General features: G+C 40.0%; 1 protein-coding gene across 1 annotated transcript; it reads left to right on the top strand.

Annotated features, from left to right (window-relative positions):
• Positions 1–619: 619 nt before the first annotated feature.
• On the top strand, positions 620–4,439 carry LOC112002030 (probable disease resistance RPP8-like protein 2). Its single transcript, XM_065764256.1, has 3 exons — positions 620–2,348; positions 2,750–2,822; positions 4,103–4,439. The coding sequence occupies exon 1, from the start codon at positions 666–668 to the stop codon at positions 2,328–2,330; it is 1,665 nt and encodes a 554-aa protein (XP_065620328.1). The 5' UTR covers positions 620–665; the 3' UTR covers positions 2,331–2,348; positions 2,750–2,822; positions 4,103–4,439.
• Positions 4,440–15,037: the final 10,598 nt, after the last annotated feature.

Below are 15,037 nucleotides of genomic sequence, written 5' to 3'. Positions count from 1 at the left end.
TACTCGTCATCCTAAATAAGAGAGATTTTGTAATTTTTTTTTTCTTTTTTTGAGAAGAGATAGAGTTTGTAATTGATACGTACATTGAAATACATAGCCAACTATTATGTGAAACTCAAATTTCCACTCTTAAAACAAGTAAATATTAATCTAAATCTAAAAGCAAAATAAAGTGATAAAAGAGAGATGTCTTATGATTGAAAAAACAAACGCCAAAACATGCATAAACCAAAACAGATTTACCAAAACAGCAAAATGCATTAGCTCAAAATATGGTTAACTAATATTTGAAGACAAGAATAAAACATAGAGAAAGATTTCTCTAAATTTTAGCAAAAGTAAATTGCTGAATGTTTCCAAATTATTTAAATAAAATATTACCGCACATAAAAAGAAATTAAAACTTGTGATTAAAATGAAATTCCATTTTAAATATTTTAACTAAATTTAAAATTGAGCAAGAGTAAGAGTTAAAAGCCATATATTAGTACAGTCCATACGCATGGAGAAAATTTCTTCAAGTGGTTATCTCTAGACTTTCAAGTCTTAAAATATAGTTGCATTTTATCATTTAGTTGCTGATGTTATGTTTCTCGTTGTTCAAGAAAAAAAATGATGTTATTTTGTTTGTTGTTGGCTTTTTAGACCGTGTGACCAAACCTTACATGGAGAAGTTTGGAAAGGAAATGATTGGATATTGTGGGGGTTTGCCATTGGCCATCACTGTACTTGGAGGTCTTTTAGCGGCAAAGCAAACACAGGAAGAATGGGAGGATGTGCTTAGACATATCAAATCATACCTTCATGTAGAACAAAACTTAAGAGTCAACAAAGTTTTAGCTTTAAGTTATAATAATTTACCTTGTCACTTGAAACCATGTTTTCTATATTTAGGTCATTTTCCAGAGGATTTTGAGATACTGACAAAAGAATTGATTCGGATGTGGATGGGAGAAGGTTTTGTATCGGAAATTCAGCACAATAGAGGAAGAGAGGATACAATGGATGATGTGGGACACCGATATTTAAGGGAGCTAGTGCAAAGATGCATGGTTTTGGTGGGGAAAATGGGCTCACTTGGAAGGATTAAAACTTGTCGAATGCATGATCTTATGCGAGACTTTTGTGTATCAAAGGCCCAAGAGGAAAATTTTCTCCATATTACCAATGTTCTTTCCTTGAAACGGCGTGAAGCACAAAACGGTAAGGTTCGAAGACTTGCTATCATTTTGGAATCAAATGATAATTACATCACGGGAATTAAATTCAGTGAATATCCATACCTCAGGTCTCTTCTCTACCTTCTGCCTTCGCCTTATGAAAATTATTGTATTCAAAGTTTTTCTGATTTTAAAGAATCACGTTTCAAGAAATTCAAGTTGGTTAGAGTCTTACATTTGGAAAGTTTTCGAAAACACGGCCGCAAATTACCTAAAGACATTGGATGTCTCATCCACTTGAGATATTTATCTCTCAAAAATAGCAATATAAATAAGGTGTCATCATCTATTGGCAATTTGAGGTGCCTGGAGACACTAGATTTGCGGATCTCCTCCAAACCAAGAGTGCCAAATGTGTTCAAGTATATGAAACAATTGAAACATCTTTATTTACCCTGCAGTTATAGGGTATGTTGTAAGTTGGAACTGGGTAATCTTAGTTATTTGCAAACATTGGTGAATGTTCAGCCCAAAACCATCCAAATTCCCACATGGTTCAAACTCAACCGTCTTCGGGTTCTTAAAGTGAGTAATGATAAACAGGCCCAAGATGCAATACAAATGCTAATATCAAGGTGTCCACTTATAGAAAAGCTACATCTATATAAACATTTAAAGAAGCTTCCAGAAGCTCACCAATTCTCTCCAAATCTAGCCAAGTTGACTTTATCGGGGACTAAACTTGAGGAAGACCCGGTGGAAACGTTAGAGAAGTTACCCAACTTAAAAATCCTTTGCTTCCGTCATGAGTTAGAGAAGGAGTCACCTGACTCAAACCAATTAGTTGGACGTGCGAGCTTTAATGGGAAGAATATGGTTTGTTCTGAAAGAGGATTTCCTCTGCTTCAATCTCTTCTCCTTTCTCACTTGTACTACTTAGAGGAGTGGAGGGTGGAGCAAGGAGCCATGCCCAGTCTCTGCCATTTGGAAATTGAATTTTGTGGTGGTTTGAAGATGATTCCTGATGGATTGAGGTTCATCACAACCCTCCAGGAATTGAAGATCAAAAACATGACAAAGTCATTCACAGATAGGCTTCACGAAGGAGGACCGGATTTTGACAAAGTCAAACATGTGCCTTCCCTTGTATTTCAAAAATGTGACTACTGATAATCTTTACCTAACAAGGTATAGTAATCAATTCTTGCACTTTGAGTTTTGATAAATTTTATGGCGCTTCTTTTCTTCTAAATCTTGCTCTCTAGTTAATTCAATTTTCCCTCGATAATATTTAGCAAAATTTTCCCTAATGTAAGAGTAATTCTTCTAAATCTATTCTTTCCCCCCTCAATTTATACACTTTTTTATTAGCTTCTAAACCCACAACCTATCTCTTCATTCTATTTACACACTTATTTGCCTCTGTTATTAACAGTTTCTTCTTTCTTTTTCTCCCCTTTTTTAGGTTCTTCTATTTACTTTTCATTCCTACAGCATAAATATATATATTGGTTGATGGTGTGAATATAGCTCTAAATCTTACATGCCTACAACATATTTTTTAATTCGTTTTTGATGTTTTTTTGTAGGTGAAATCGTCCATGGTCTGATGTGCTTCCACAGATTCATCAAACATATTCTCCGATGCCTATGTGTAGTGATGTAAATAATTGTGATATTTTCTTGGGTGGTTTTTTTTTTTTGCATTGTATTGTATTTGTTTTAGTGTTGCTTTCTTGTTCTGGTTTTCTGCTCTGCTACACTCTTCGTGTACTCTGTTGAAAAAAAAAAAAAAAATAAATAACCCATGTATCATTCAAGTTATATTTTATCTCACTACATTTTAGATGTATATTGTTTATAGTGAAGCTAGTTTAGAATATCCTTGTGTTAAGCAGTAACACTATATCTTATTGAGCTGGGAATATGAATTAGCATGGGCGAAAATCGCTGCTTTTTTTTGTATCAATATAGTAACTAAAACACTAAAATAAAAAATTATGCTGACAAATTATGTTAGATGGAACTTCAATTCCCTTTAGATTTTATGCCATAGTTGGAACTCTATAAATTCAACATCATACATAATTAGAGTAATAATTAAGATGCAATTTGGTTAAGTTGATAACCATTTGGGAGTTTTATTTCTTTGCAAACATTTTAGAATTTATAACTTCGACAGCTCAACATAGTTTCAGTTCACTTCAACCTCAAGGATTGTTGAACTTTCTATGCCTCCATTGGCACTGAGAGGAGTGCTAGATTTTACCTCATGGAAAAAAGTTTTGGACTATAAAGGTCCCACAAGATTGTAAATGGGGCCACAGAGCTGACCTAAAATTTAGAAGTGAGGTTAGGAGGTTCATAAAGTTTGATGTTGGGGATGGTAGAAGGTTTTCTAATGACATGATAATTGGGATCCTACTAGGATCCTTTTCATGAAGTATAGCTTTAGGATTATCCATAGTGCAGCAACTAAATCTGAGGCAAAGGTTGATTCAGTTTTGAAGAACAAAATATGGGTTTGAAAACACTGCATGTTCCAAAAAATTAATCACCATTCAATGCTTGTTGTGTTTGATTGAGCTTAAAGATGGAGATAAAGCTAGGTGGTCTGTAACTAGATCAGGATGGCTGCTCTTGTGCAGCCATCTGCAATGAACATAAAGCTAAGGCAGATGAGGTGGGATGGTGGAGACTCTGGTGGTTTAACCTTGCTATCTCCTGGTTGCCTTTATTGGTTGATTAGGAATAAAAAACAAACCGACAATTAGTTTTTTGGGTCATTCTATTTTCTTTTTATTCCTACCGCATAAATATATTGGTTGATGGTGTAAATATAATTCTAAATGTTATTTTAATGAGTTCATGTTACAAAATATTTCATTTTAATTCGTTTTTGATGTTTTGGGCTTAATCATTCCCCTTTGGTTTTTTTGCAGGTGAAATCATCCATGGTCTGCTACTGGTACGGGTTAGTGTCAGTTATACAATTTCAAGGATATGATTGCACCGACTCATTAAACATATTCTCTGATGCCTATGTGTAGTGATGTAAAGAATTGTTTGTTTGGTGATGTTACTCTGCGTTGTGATATTTTGTTGGGTGGTTTGTTTGCGCTAGTGTTTTTGTTTTAGTGTTTCTTTCTTGCTCCGCTTTGCTGCTTTGCTATGATTGCGCTCATTGTTCATGTATTATGTTGTATAAGAGAAACCAATGTATCATTGGAGGAGAAAAATAATTCTTCATTTAATGTGGGATTCCTCATATTTCTTCAAGTTATGCTTATCTCACAGAATTTTAGTTGTTTGTTGTTTATAGTGAAGCTAGTCCAGTCTATCCTTGTGTTATGCCATAGCACTATATCTTATTGAGCTGGGAATATCAATTAGCAGGGATGGAAATCTCTGCTTTTTCCGTATCAATATAGTAACTAAAACATTAGTTATGTGCAATTGAGAAATAAACCATTATGCAGGAAAATTATATTTGATGGAGTTTTTATTCCTTTTAGAATTTATGCCATAATTGGAATTCTATAAATTCAAGATCATACATGAGCTGAATAGTGTTGGGTGAATATGAGCTGTTCTATAATCATTTTTAGAAGGAATTTGGTTGTTCTTAATAAGAATTTAAATAATTCTAGTTGAATAGTGTTGGGTAAATATGAGATGTAAACTGCTTCTTGTAAACTGGAAGATGAGGTCGTTACTCTTTAGGTTTTTATGCTATTGTGCCAAGCTCTGTAATGTGAGCTTGTAACCCAAGTGGGGGCATAAATGTGATGGGACTTTGGTCCAAACTAGTTGGTCAGATTTCAGTGAGGCTTTCAATCTGGCCTGCCCGTTCCAAGCAAAGAGATGAGGCAATGGACTCGAGCTAAGGCTCTGGGTTCAGTGGTTCCTAAAGATTAGGGCAATGCGTGAGGCTGGTTTCACAGAGCAGTGACAACCTCCCACTCTTTGCAGTGGAAGGATAACGGGCCAGTGCCAATTGGATCCGACATGGCCCACTGGGTTGAACCTAACTGAACCATCACTTTTTCATTTCATTTTCACGACCAAAATAACTTTTCCTTTTACTTATTGAGGACAATTGAAACAACATTTCTCTTAGAAGAATCTAAAACAAATATGTCCAAGATATTAACTATCTAATCTAAAAAAAAAAAGATTTTTATGCTATTGTGATTAGCAGGGAACCATAGCTATTGCATATGTATGACAGTTGTTTGAAATTATTTTGTTGAGTGTAGTGTCAAATGATTATTTATGATTTCCATTTCTTGGATTACCCACAATTGATGTTTTAGGCAAGCCTTGAATTGATAACCATATAGGAGTTCAATTTCTTTCCAAACATTTTAGAGTTTATAAATTGGACCTCTCTGCAGTTGTTGTACTTCAACCTCAAGGATTGTAGAATTTTCTGCCTCCAATGGCAATGAGAGGAGTTCTAGATTTTACCTCATGGCACTAGTTATCTTTTCTGCTTAGTTTGTCAAATTTATAAATAAAACCAAGTATAAAGGCAGGGGTTTTGGACTTTAAAGATCCCATAGGATTGTACAGGGGGCTGGTGAGCAATCCTAAAACTAAGAAGTGAGGCTAGGAAGTCCATAAAGTTTGACAAGGGGGATGGTAATAAAAGGATTTTCTCATGACATGGTAATTGATATCCTATTAGGATCCTTTTCATCCAGTATGGCTTTAGGGTTATCCATGATGTAGCATGTAAACCTGAGGCTAATGTGAATTCTGTTTGAAGAACAAAACGTGGGTTTGGAAACCTGTAAGGTCTAAACACAGTCATCATACAAAGCCAGTGTTGTGTTTGGTTGAGCTTAGAGATTAAAGATGAAGATAAAGCTAGGTGGTCTGCTACTAGATCAGGCTGCTAGTCTTGCGCAGCCACTGACAATGAACTTGGAGCTGAGGCAGATGAGGTGGATAGGATGAGAATGTTGTTGTTTAACCTTGCTATCCCTTGTCTACCTTTACAGGTTGGTTGGAAATAGAAAATAAACTGACAACTAGAGAAAGATTAACTCAGTGGGGCTATACAGCCTATACTAGTGGCTGCTTGTGTGTGTTTTGTAGAGACTGCATTGAGAGCAGAGATCATATTTTCTTAGAACGTTCTTTTGCCAAGAGAATCTGGGAAACTGTCATTGGGTATTACTTAGTTTCAGAGGCTTAGTGCAACTGGCATGATCTAATGAGCTAGGGTATTACCAACTTGAGAGGGAAAATCCTGAGATCATCTTTTTAATGGCTTGCTCATTAAAAAGATTAGAATCCTGAACCAAATTCCAAATATAATAAGTGAGCAATATTCTCTACTATAAGCCTATAACTGGGGGAATAGATTCTAAATATCATTAAGAGGTGTACTGTTTTGGTGTAAAAGTTTCTGTAATCTGTTCTTAAATGTGTCTCTTGTTTTAATTTGTAAAAATGTAGTCTCTTGGGATGAGTTATTGGCTTAAATTGCCTCTGTTGTATGCTTTAGCCTGGGCTTTACTGTCCCTTATTTCTGTAGTTGGCCTTATTTTGTATTCTTTGTTCTCCATTAATAAATTCTTTAATTTTTTTTGCTGAAAATAATTGCTTTAATGACTCATCAAAGTAAAAAAAAAAAAAAAAAACCTCAGATTAACTGCGTTATGTAGTCATTCTTAATATAAAATTTTGCATTATAAATTTATATTGTCAAATTCTTGAAATTGTTGGAGCAGACATATGCTTCCTTTTAAAGACATGTGAACTATTGCGGTCTTCTATCTTCTTTTGCTTCTATCTTATTGAGTAACCAACCTTCTTGCTCCCAGACTTCTCTTGGTTGCCTTTGCAGCCCTGACAGATGTGTATTTTCTTCTTTCTCCTTTTCATATTTCCATAAACCACTAAGCATAAGACTCATGGGTCATGAAGTCCACATCGACAATAACACATTTTGTAACCTCATAGATACTTGATAAATTAGGAACAAAGGCGTATTTGTATTCAACATTTGATTAATAAAAATCTGCAATTAAAAAGGAAAATACTCCACCAAAAGAGAAATTTGAAAAAGTTTGCATCCTAGAGAGGTTATAAAGAAGGTGATTATGGTGGACTGCCTTTCTTCCTTCTGTCATGTTTACTGGTGAATAAATGTTAAAGTTTGCAGTGAGAAAAGATGCTCCAATATGGGTAGTTTGTATTGACCTTTACACTATTAAATCTAAAGACCATGGACTAGTTCAAATTAAAGAAATGTAACAAAAATTTGAGAGTAGTATCAAATGATAAAGATGAACTGGATGAGTTTGAAAATACATTTGGGTTGTGAAGTAAGAGGATTTCAAGACAAAAAAAAATGAGGCCCTGATACCATTATAATTAGTAAGGGTTTAGCAGCCATTACATATGAAAGACAGATGTACAAAAATTTATTTTGTGCGAATTGTATCAAATGATAATTCATCTTTTCTGTTAGTGGCAGTGATTAATGAGAGTGTTACTAGAACTAAAGATCTTTTACACACCCTTCCCCCTTTATCTTTAGATATATACCTATAGTTGACATTACTGCCAGCATTGAAATATTGAATTCATAACTATGAGGAAGTTTAATTTCTTTCAAAAAATATGACATACAGACACTATTTAACAGTGTTTGATACTAGAAGACTCTGCAGTAGTTGTATTTCAACCTGTGCATCACATCTTCATCCAAAGGTTGTAGAAATTCTTATGACTCTCACGTTAAAAGGAGTGCTACATTTTTATTCTCAGGGCAGTAGTTGCATAGAATTTAAAGATCTCTTTTCTACTTCTAATAGTTTCTCATATTTCTACATAATCCAGGTATACATTTTCTTTTTATTCAGATTAACAGCATTATCTGATCGTTCTTAAATATTTCTGAATTATAAGCTTACATTCTCAAATTGTTGACATTACAAGACAGGTTATGTTTAATATCATTGTCCTGTGAACTTATTGGGGTCTGCCATATTCATTTGCATCTTTCTCTTTGTCAGATTGTGTTAACTTGGTTTCGCTTATGTGTATAAGTTGAAATTTATTTGTTAGAATTTTGTCTCCCTGGATGTCTCCTCCTTAATTTGGTCTACAAGGAGAGATCAAGGGAGTAAAGACTTAAGATTGCCTCCCACAATAGTCAACTGATTAAGGTTTGTTCATTTACACTGAATGGTGGGACTCCACTGAGAAGGAATTATATGAGTCACTAAGTAAGCCACTTATTAATTTTTATCACCTTCAGGCCTAAATGTTCAAAGCATTCTTTATCTTCATCTTGCCAAATAGCCAAAATATTTATTCTCACCCAAATTGTAGGAAGCTAATTGTATCCAATGTTCTGTCTCACCTACACATTTGGTAGCCATGTGTTGGAACTTGGAACATGAGAGCTCTCGAAAAGTAAGTCTTGAGAACTAGTTAACTCACCTGCAGAAGATCTTTGGTAAATATTGAGGCATCAGAAACTTATGGTGGAACTCTCTAGGACTCACAATCTGATATTGTGTGCGTGTTTCACATAGTTGGTTTATACATTCCTTGACGAAGGTTGTACACATACTAAATTGAAAGACATTCAAAATGAAATTAACTTTAATGACCATCCAGCCGTTTTAAAAATTGCACAGTGCAGAGGCAGCACTTGAGATGAAATTGAAGAGGACTTTGTTAATTACACTCGCCAAAAATGCTTTAAAATTTTGTCTTGTATACGTACAGAGTAGGACTTCAATTATTCTTGTCATATTTTATCATAAGTAAAGCTTGATGCAAAATATAAATAAAATATCAAAATGGACTATGGACTGTCCTTCAATGAAACAGATATTCTCTTTTTAAGTTATTAAGTACTCTTTCCCTTTAAAAAAATATATTTTTTTAGAAGAAAAAAAAAAGTTATTAAGTACTCTAAATAAGTAATAAAAATACTTTAGCAAACAATACTGACGAGTATGACGAGCTCGTGCACGCTTGGACGATACCACCGATACTGACGAAATGAAAGCTCTGGCTAGAAGAGTCAATTGTCTGCTTTACTGACGAAGATATCCGAGCCATTCAATGCAAGCAATCAAGCCCGAGACGGTTACTGGGACAACTGTACAAACCGTTGAGAGGCAGTGATGGCACAGTAAAGGGCCCAGACGTTACCAAAAGGAGCATTAAGACCTCCATAACTATACCAACGGCTAGGAGCCAGGAGAGCCTATAAAAGTCTCCCACATTGCCAAGAACCAGGTACGTACGCAGAAATTATACTACTAAGATCTCTTTTCTTTCCAACTACATTCACCTATTTTGAGAAAAACTTCTTGTACTGACTTTAGCATCGGAGGTTCTGTGGCAGGCACCACACCGGTGATCATTCAGAAAGGGTTATTTTATCATTTCAATATTCTCAGAGACGAGGGTCTGCTCCTGGACGCATTTATTTCGACTTCGACTGACGAGTTTGCACTCTATCAGTTTGGCGCCGTATGTGGGGACGACATTGTTTTCGTATTCAGACTCGAAATAGTAGTTCCCTGTTTTTGTTCCTTCCAAGATGGAATCTAATCAGGATGCTGCAACCCTGGCTCAGCAAGTTCAAACCCTTGCAGCCGCCGTTGAAGAACTAACTAAGCAAAACCAGGAATTGAGATCACGACTTCAGCAAGAGGATAATCGTTCGAAGGGAAATCAAGAAGATGAAGGAGATAGCAACCGAAGAAGTGACCATCGAAGGCTTCACACTCCTGTCGAGCAAAATTCAGACATCCTTCGGGAGATGAGGAAAGAGATGGACGAACTAAGAAACGCCATCAAAGAGAAAACAGAGCGGAGTGTGGATCGGATGGTCCGCGCAACGGATTCACCATTTACAACAGTGGTTCTCGACTGCCCAGTACCGTCGAAGTTTCGGTTACCTCAGCTCGAGCCCTTCGACGGGCTGAAAGACCCTCAGGATCATCTAAACACCTTCAAGACGACCCTGGGACTTCAACAGCCCCCAGACGAAATCTTGTGCCGTTCCTTCCCTACTACACTCAGGGGGGCTGCCCGAGAGTGGTTCACGAAATTGCCAACATCGTCAATCGATACGTTCGAGCAGTTGAGCAACGCGTTCCTACGCCACTTTATTGGGGGCAACGACCAAAAAGGACCGCTGACCACTTGCTCACCATCAGGCAGGGAGAGAAAGAAACCTTGAGGTCGTATGTACAACGTTTCACGAGGGAAACACTGGAAGTGGACGAAGCCGACGATATGGTGCAACTGACGACTTTCAAGGCAGGATTGAGGTCCAGGGACCTTGTCAGCTCACTCGCAAAAAATCCCCCAAAAACGATGGCTGAAATGCTCCTCAAGGCGCAGAAATACATGAACGCCGAGGATGCATTGGCTGCCATCAAGGACGAAGACAGACCAAGGGACAAAGACAGAAAAGAAGATGATCGCAGAGGGCAGAAGCGGGATCGTCCAGATCGTCGAATCAGTGACGGAGTCAGAAGGAAAGACGACAAAAATCCAAGAACGATGAGATTCACCCCTCTTGTCATGCCCGTTGACAAAATTTTAGCGCAGATTAAGGACGAGCATTACCTTAAGTGGCCACGACCACTACACTCATCTCCCAACGTTCGCGACAAAAGTAAATACTGCCGATTCCACAAAGATCACGGCCACTACACTGAAGATTGTAGGGATCTCAAAGAGCAGGTAGAAGAGTTGATACGAAGGGGGAAGCTACAGAAATTCGTAAAGAAGGGGGAACACGGCAAACTCGGAGAGGAAAACAAACGCCAACAGGGGTCCTCCTCCAGAAACGACGGTCGTCAACCACAACCCCCTCAAAACGTAGTCGGGGAGATACAGACGATCTCCGGGGGGCCTACCACTGGAGGCTCGTACAAGTCGCTCAAGAAAACGCGTCAACGACAAGTGAATAACGTCCACGTGACGCACCTGCCAAAGCAGAGACGAACTGATCAGGATATGACCTTCAACGAAAGTGACTCCCGAGGAGTAAAACAGCCACACAATGATCCCTTGGTCATAAATCTCACTATAGAAGGGTTCAACACAAGGAGGGTCCTCGTGGACAATGGCAGCTCTGCTGATATCATTTACTTTTCAGCATTCCAACAGTTAAAACTGGAACCCAAGAGACTGCGTCCGTTCGACTCTCCACTCGTTAGCTTCAGCGGTGATAGGGTGTATCCTAGGGGCATAGTGACGCTGACAGTCACAGTAGGGACGGACCCGAAGCATCTGACTCGTCAGATAGACTTTCTGGTAGTAGACAGCCCGTCGTCCTATAATGTTATCATTGGAAGGCCAGCACTCAACAAGTGGAAGGCGTCCACATCCACGTATTGCTTAAAGATGAAGTTCCCAACGGATGACGGTGTTGATGAGATTACAGGAGACCAAGTGATGGCCCGGGAATGTTATCAAGCTGTTCTCGTAGCTAAGGAGAATCACACGTGGAACGTAGAAGAGAAAGAAGAGGCAAAAATGGAAAAGCTGGAAACGGTAGAGTTGATTGAAGGGGAAGCGACGAAAACAACCAGAATAGGGACGACCCTGAGCCCCGAGGTGAGAACGGAGCTCATCAAGTTCCTTCGGGAGAACTTGGACGTCTTTGCCTGGAGCCATGACGACATGCCGGGCATATCTCCTGAGACCATCCAGCACAGGTTGAATGTGAATCCAGAAAGGAAGCCTGTCAAGCAGAGACGAAGAACTTTTGCACCAGAAAGAAACCAAGCTGTCGCTGACGAAGTGAACAAACTGTTGGGGGCAGGCTTCATCAGGGAAGTGTATTATCCAGATTGGCTTGCCAACGTCGTCCTGGTAAAGAAAGCCACTGGGAAATGGAGGATGTGCGTAGACTTCACGGACCTGAACAAGGCCTGCCCAAAGGACAGCTTTCCCCTCCCAAGAATAGACCAGCTTGTAGATTCCACAGCTGGACACAAACTATTGACGTTCATGGACGCGTTCTCGGGGTACAACCAGATCAAGATGGCTGACGAGGACCAGGAGAAAACCGCCTTCATCACGAGTCAAGGGCTCTACTGTTACAATGTAATGCCGTTCGGATTGAAGAACGCCGGGGCAACCTACCAGAGACTGGTAAATAAGATGTTCGTCAAGCAGATAGGCAGGAACATGGAGGTGTACGTTGACGATATGCTCGTCAAGAGCAAAGAGGAGCTTGCACATCTGGACGATCTGAAAGAGACATTCGAAACGCTCAAACAATACCAGATGAAGCTGAACCCTGGTAAATGCGCATTTGGCGTTGCCTCAGGGAAATTCCTGGGATTCATGGTGTCCCAAAGAGGAATTGAAGCGAATCCCGAGAAAGTAAAGGCGATAATCAACATGGCCTCCCCTCAGACCGTCAAGGAGGTCCAGAAGCTCACGGGCCGGATTGCCGCGCTGAACAGGTTCGTCTCCAGAGCAACAGATAAATGCTTACCTTTCTTTAAAACCTTGAAGCAGGCTTTCGAGTGGACTGACGAATGCGAAGCAGCATTCCAGGAGCTCAAGCTTTACCTCAGCAACCCGCCACTCCTAAGCCCTTCAAAGGAAGGTGAAAATTTATACTTGTATTTAGCAGTATCATCTACAGCAGTCAGTGCAGCCTTGATCCGAGAAGAAAATAGGAAACAGCTCCCAGTTTACTACGTCAGCCAAGCATTCCAGGGGGCTGAGTTCAGGTACCCAAAGATCGAGAAAATCACATTCGCCTTGATAGTAGCCTCGCGCAAACTCAGACAGTATTTCCAGGCAAATCCAATTTTGGTAATGACGGACCAACCCATCCGGAAGGCTATGAACAAGCCCGAAGCAGCAGGGAGGATGATCCAATGGGCGATTGAACTCAGCCAGTTCGACGTAGAATATCATCCCAGGACGGCCATCAAAGCACAAGCGCTGGTAGACTTCATCGCCGAGTTTACTTATCCAGATGAGTCTAACCAGGCCAACGAAGATGAAGTATGGACAATACAAACTGACGGTTCGTCAGCTCGAAAGAGAGGGGGAGTAGGGGTAGTCATAATTACCCCCAACGGAGAAATATTAAAGTATGGAGTTCAGCTGGAATTCCCTGCCACCAATAACGAGGCTGAATACGAAGGAATCCTGACAGGCCTGAGGCTAGGGAAAGAACTTGGGGCCAGGAACCTGCTGGTCCAGAACGACTCGAAGCTAGTAATCGGGCAAGTCAAAGGGGAGTACGAAGCAAAAGAAGAACGAATGCAGAAATACCTCAAATTGACGAACCACTTGGTAAAAGAATTTGAAAAGGTGGAGTTCGTCCAAATTCCGAGGAACGAGAATAGGCCCGCGGATGAAGTGTCAAAAATAGCCTCGTCGGACGGAGCAGAGTTGAATACAGACCTAATGATAGAAATGCAAAGAAACCCCAGCATAGAAGAAATCTTGACATTCGCAGTCCGGAGCGAAGGTAGCTGGATGACGCCCATCATGTCCTTTCTCCAGGATGGACGCTTGCCCCAGGACGCAGATGAAGCCAGGAAGATCAAGAAGAGAGCCACCAGATTCACGATTCTCAATGACGCATTATACAAGAGAGGCTTCTCCATGCCTTACTTGAGGTGCGTGGACGAAGGAGAGGCAGAATACATCCTGAGGGAGGTGCATGAAGGAGTTTGCGGGGACCATGCAGGACCAAGATCCTTGGCGAGAAAGATTATGCAAACAGGGTACTTCTGGCCAACCATGCAAGATGACGCAGCCAAGTTCGTCAGAAAGTGTGACAAATGTCAAAGGTTCGGGAATGTACAAAACCTGCCATCAGAAAAGCTGACGACGATCACGTCTCCATGGCCGTTTGCACAATGGGGAATCGACATCGTTGGCCCCTTGCCCCAAGGCAAAGGTCAGGTAAAATTCTTGCTAGTTGCTATTGATTATTTTACTAAATGGGTTGAAGCAGAGGCATTGGCAACCATCACCGAAACCCGAATCCAGGGTTTCGTTTGGAAGAATATAGTCTGCAGATTCGGGATTCCAAGGACGATCATATCAGACAACGGACGACAGTTCAATTGCCGAGGTTTCAGAGACTTCTGCTCAGGCCTGGGCATCAAGAACCAGTTTTCGTCACCGGGCCACCCACAAGCAAACGGACAAACGGAAGTGACGAACCGAACACTGCTCAAGATCATAAAAACCAAGCTGGACGATGCGAAGGGTGCCTGGCCGGAAGAACTGCCCAACGTCTTGTGGGCTTATAGAACCACTGCCAGAACCCCAACGGGAGAAACCCCCTTCAGGCTCACATATGGTACAGAAGCAGTAATCCCTGTTGAAGTCGGAGTAACCAGCACTCGACGGGAAGTGTTCAACGAAGAGGAAAATGACGACTCATTACGATTTGACCTGGACTGCCTCGACGAAGTGCGAGACAAAGCCTTCAGCAGAATGACGGAATACCAGAAGAAAATGATGGAATACTACAACAGAAGGGTGAAGCTTAGACGACTCGACATAGGAGACCTCGTCCTGCGCAAAGTAACACAGGCAACCAAAGACCCAACTCAAGGAAAGCTCGGCCCCACCTGGGAGGGACCATACAAAGTCACTCATTACTCCAGACGAGGAAGCTACCATCTGGAAACCTTAGACGGGCAAAAACTCCCCAGACCATGGAACATTGAACATTTGAAGAAATATCATCAGTAGATGTAATCTAAAAACATATTCGTCAATAACTCTCAATAAACAAATTATTCAGCTAATGATTGTGTTCCAACAGGCTCGCTCAAAGAACCTAACAAAAGCCAAAAAATTGGCTAAGTAGTAAGATTCCGCATTGACGGATGTAA

Source organism: Quercus suber, unplaced genomic scaffold (assembly GCF_002906115.3).
Source record: "Quercus suber isolate HL8 unplaced genomic scaffold, Cork oak 2.0 scaffold_547, whole genome shotgun sequence".
Lineage (NCBI taxonomy): Eukaryota > Viridiplantae > Streptophyta > Magnoliopsida > Fagales > Fagaceae > Quercus > Quercus suber.
The sequence above is the reverse complement of the archived record's forward strand: the minus strand, read 5'-3'. Positions and strand labels throughout refer to the sequence as shown.

Coding starts and splice junctions, on each gene's coding strand:
- LOC112002030 (XM_065764256.1), top strand. CDS start 666: ATGGAGAAGTTTGGAAAGGAAATGATTGGATATTGTGGGGGTTTGCCA.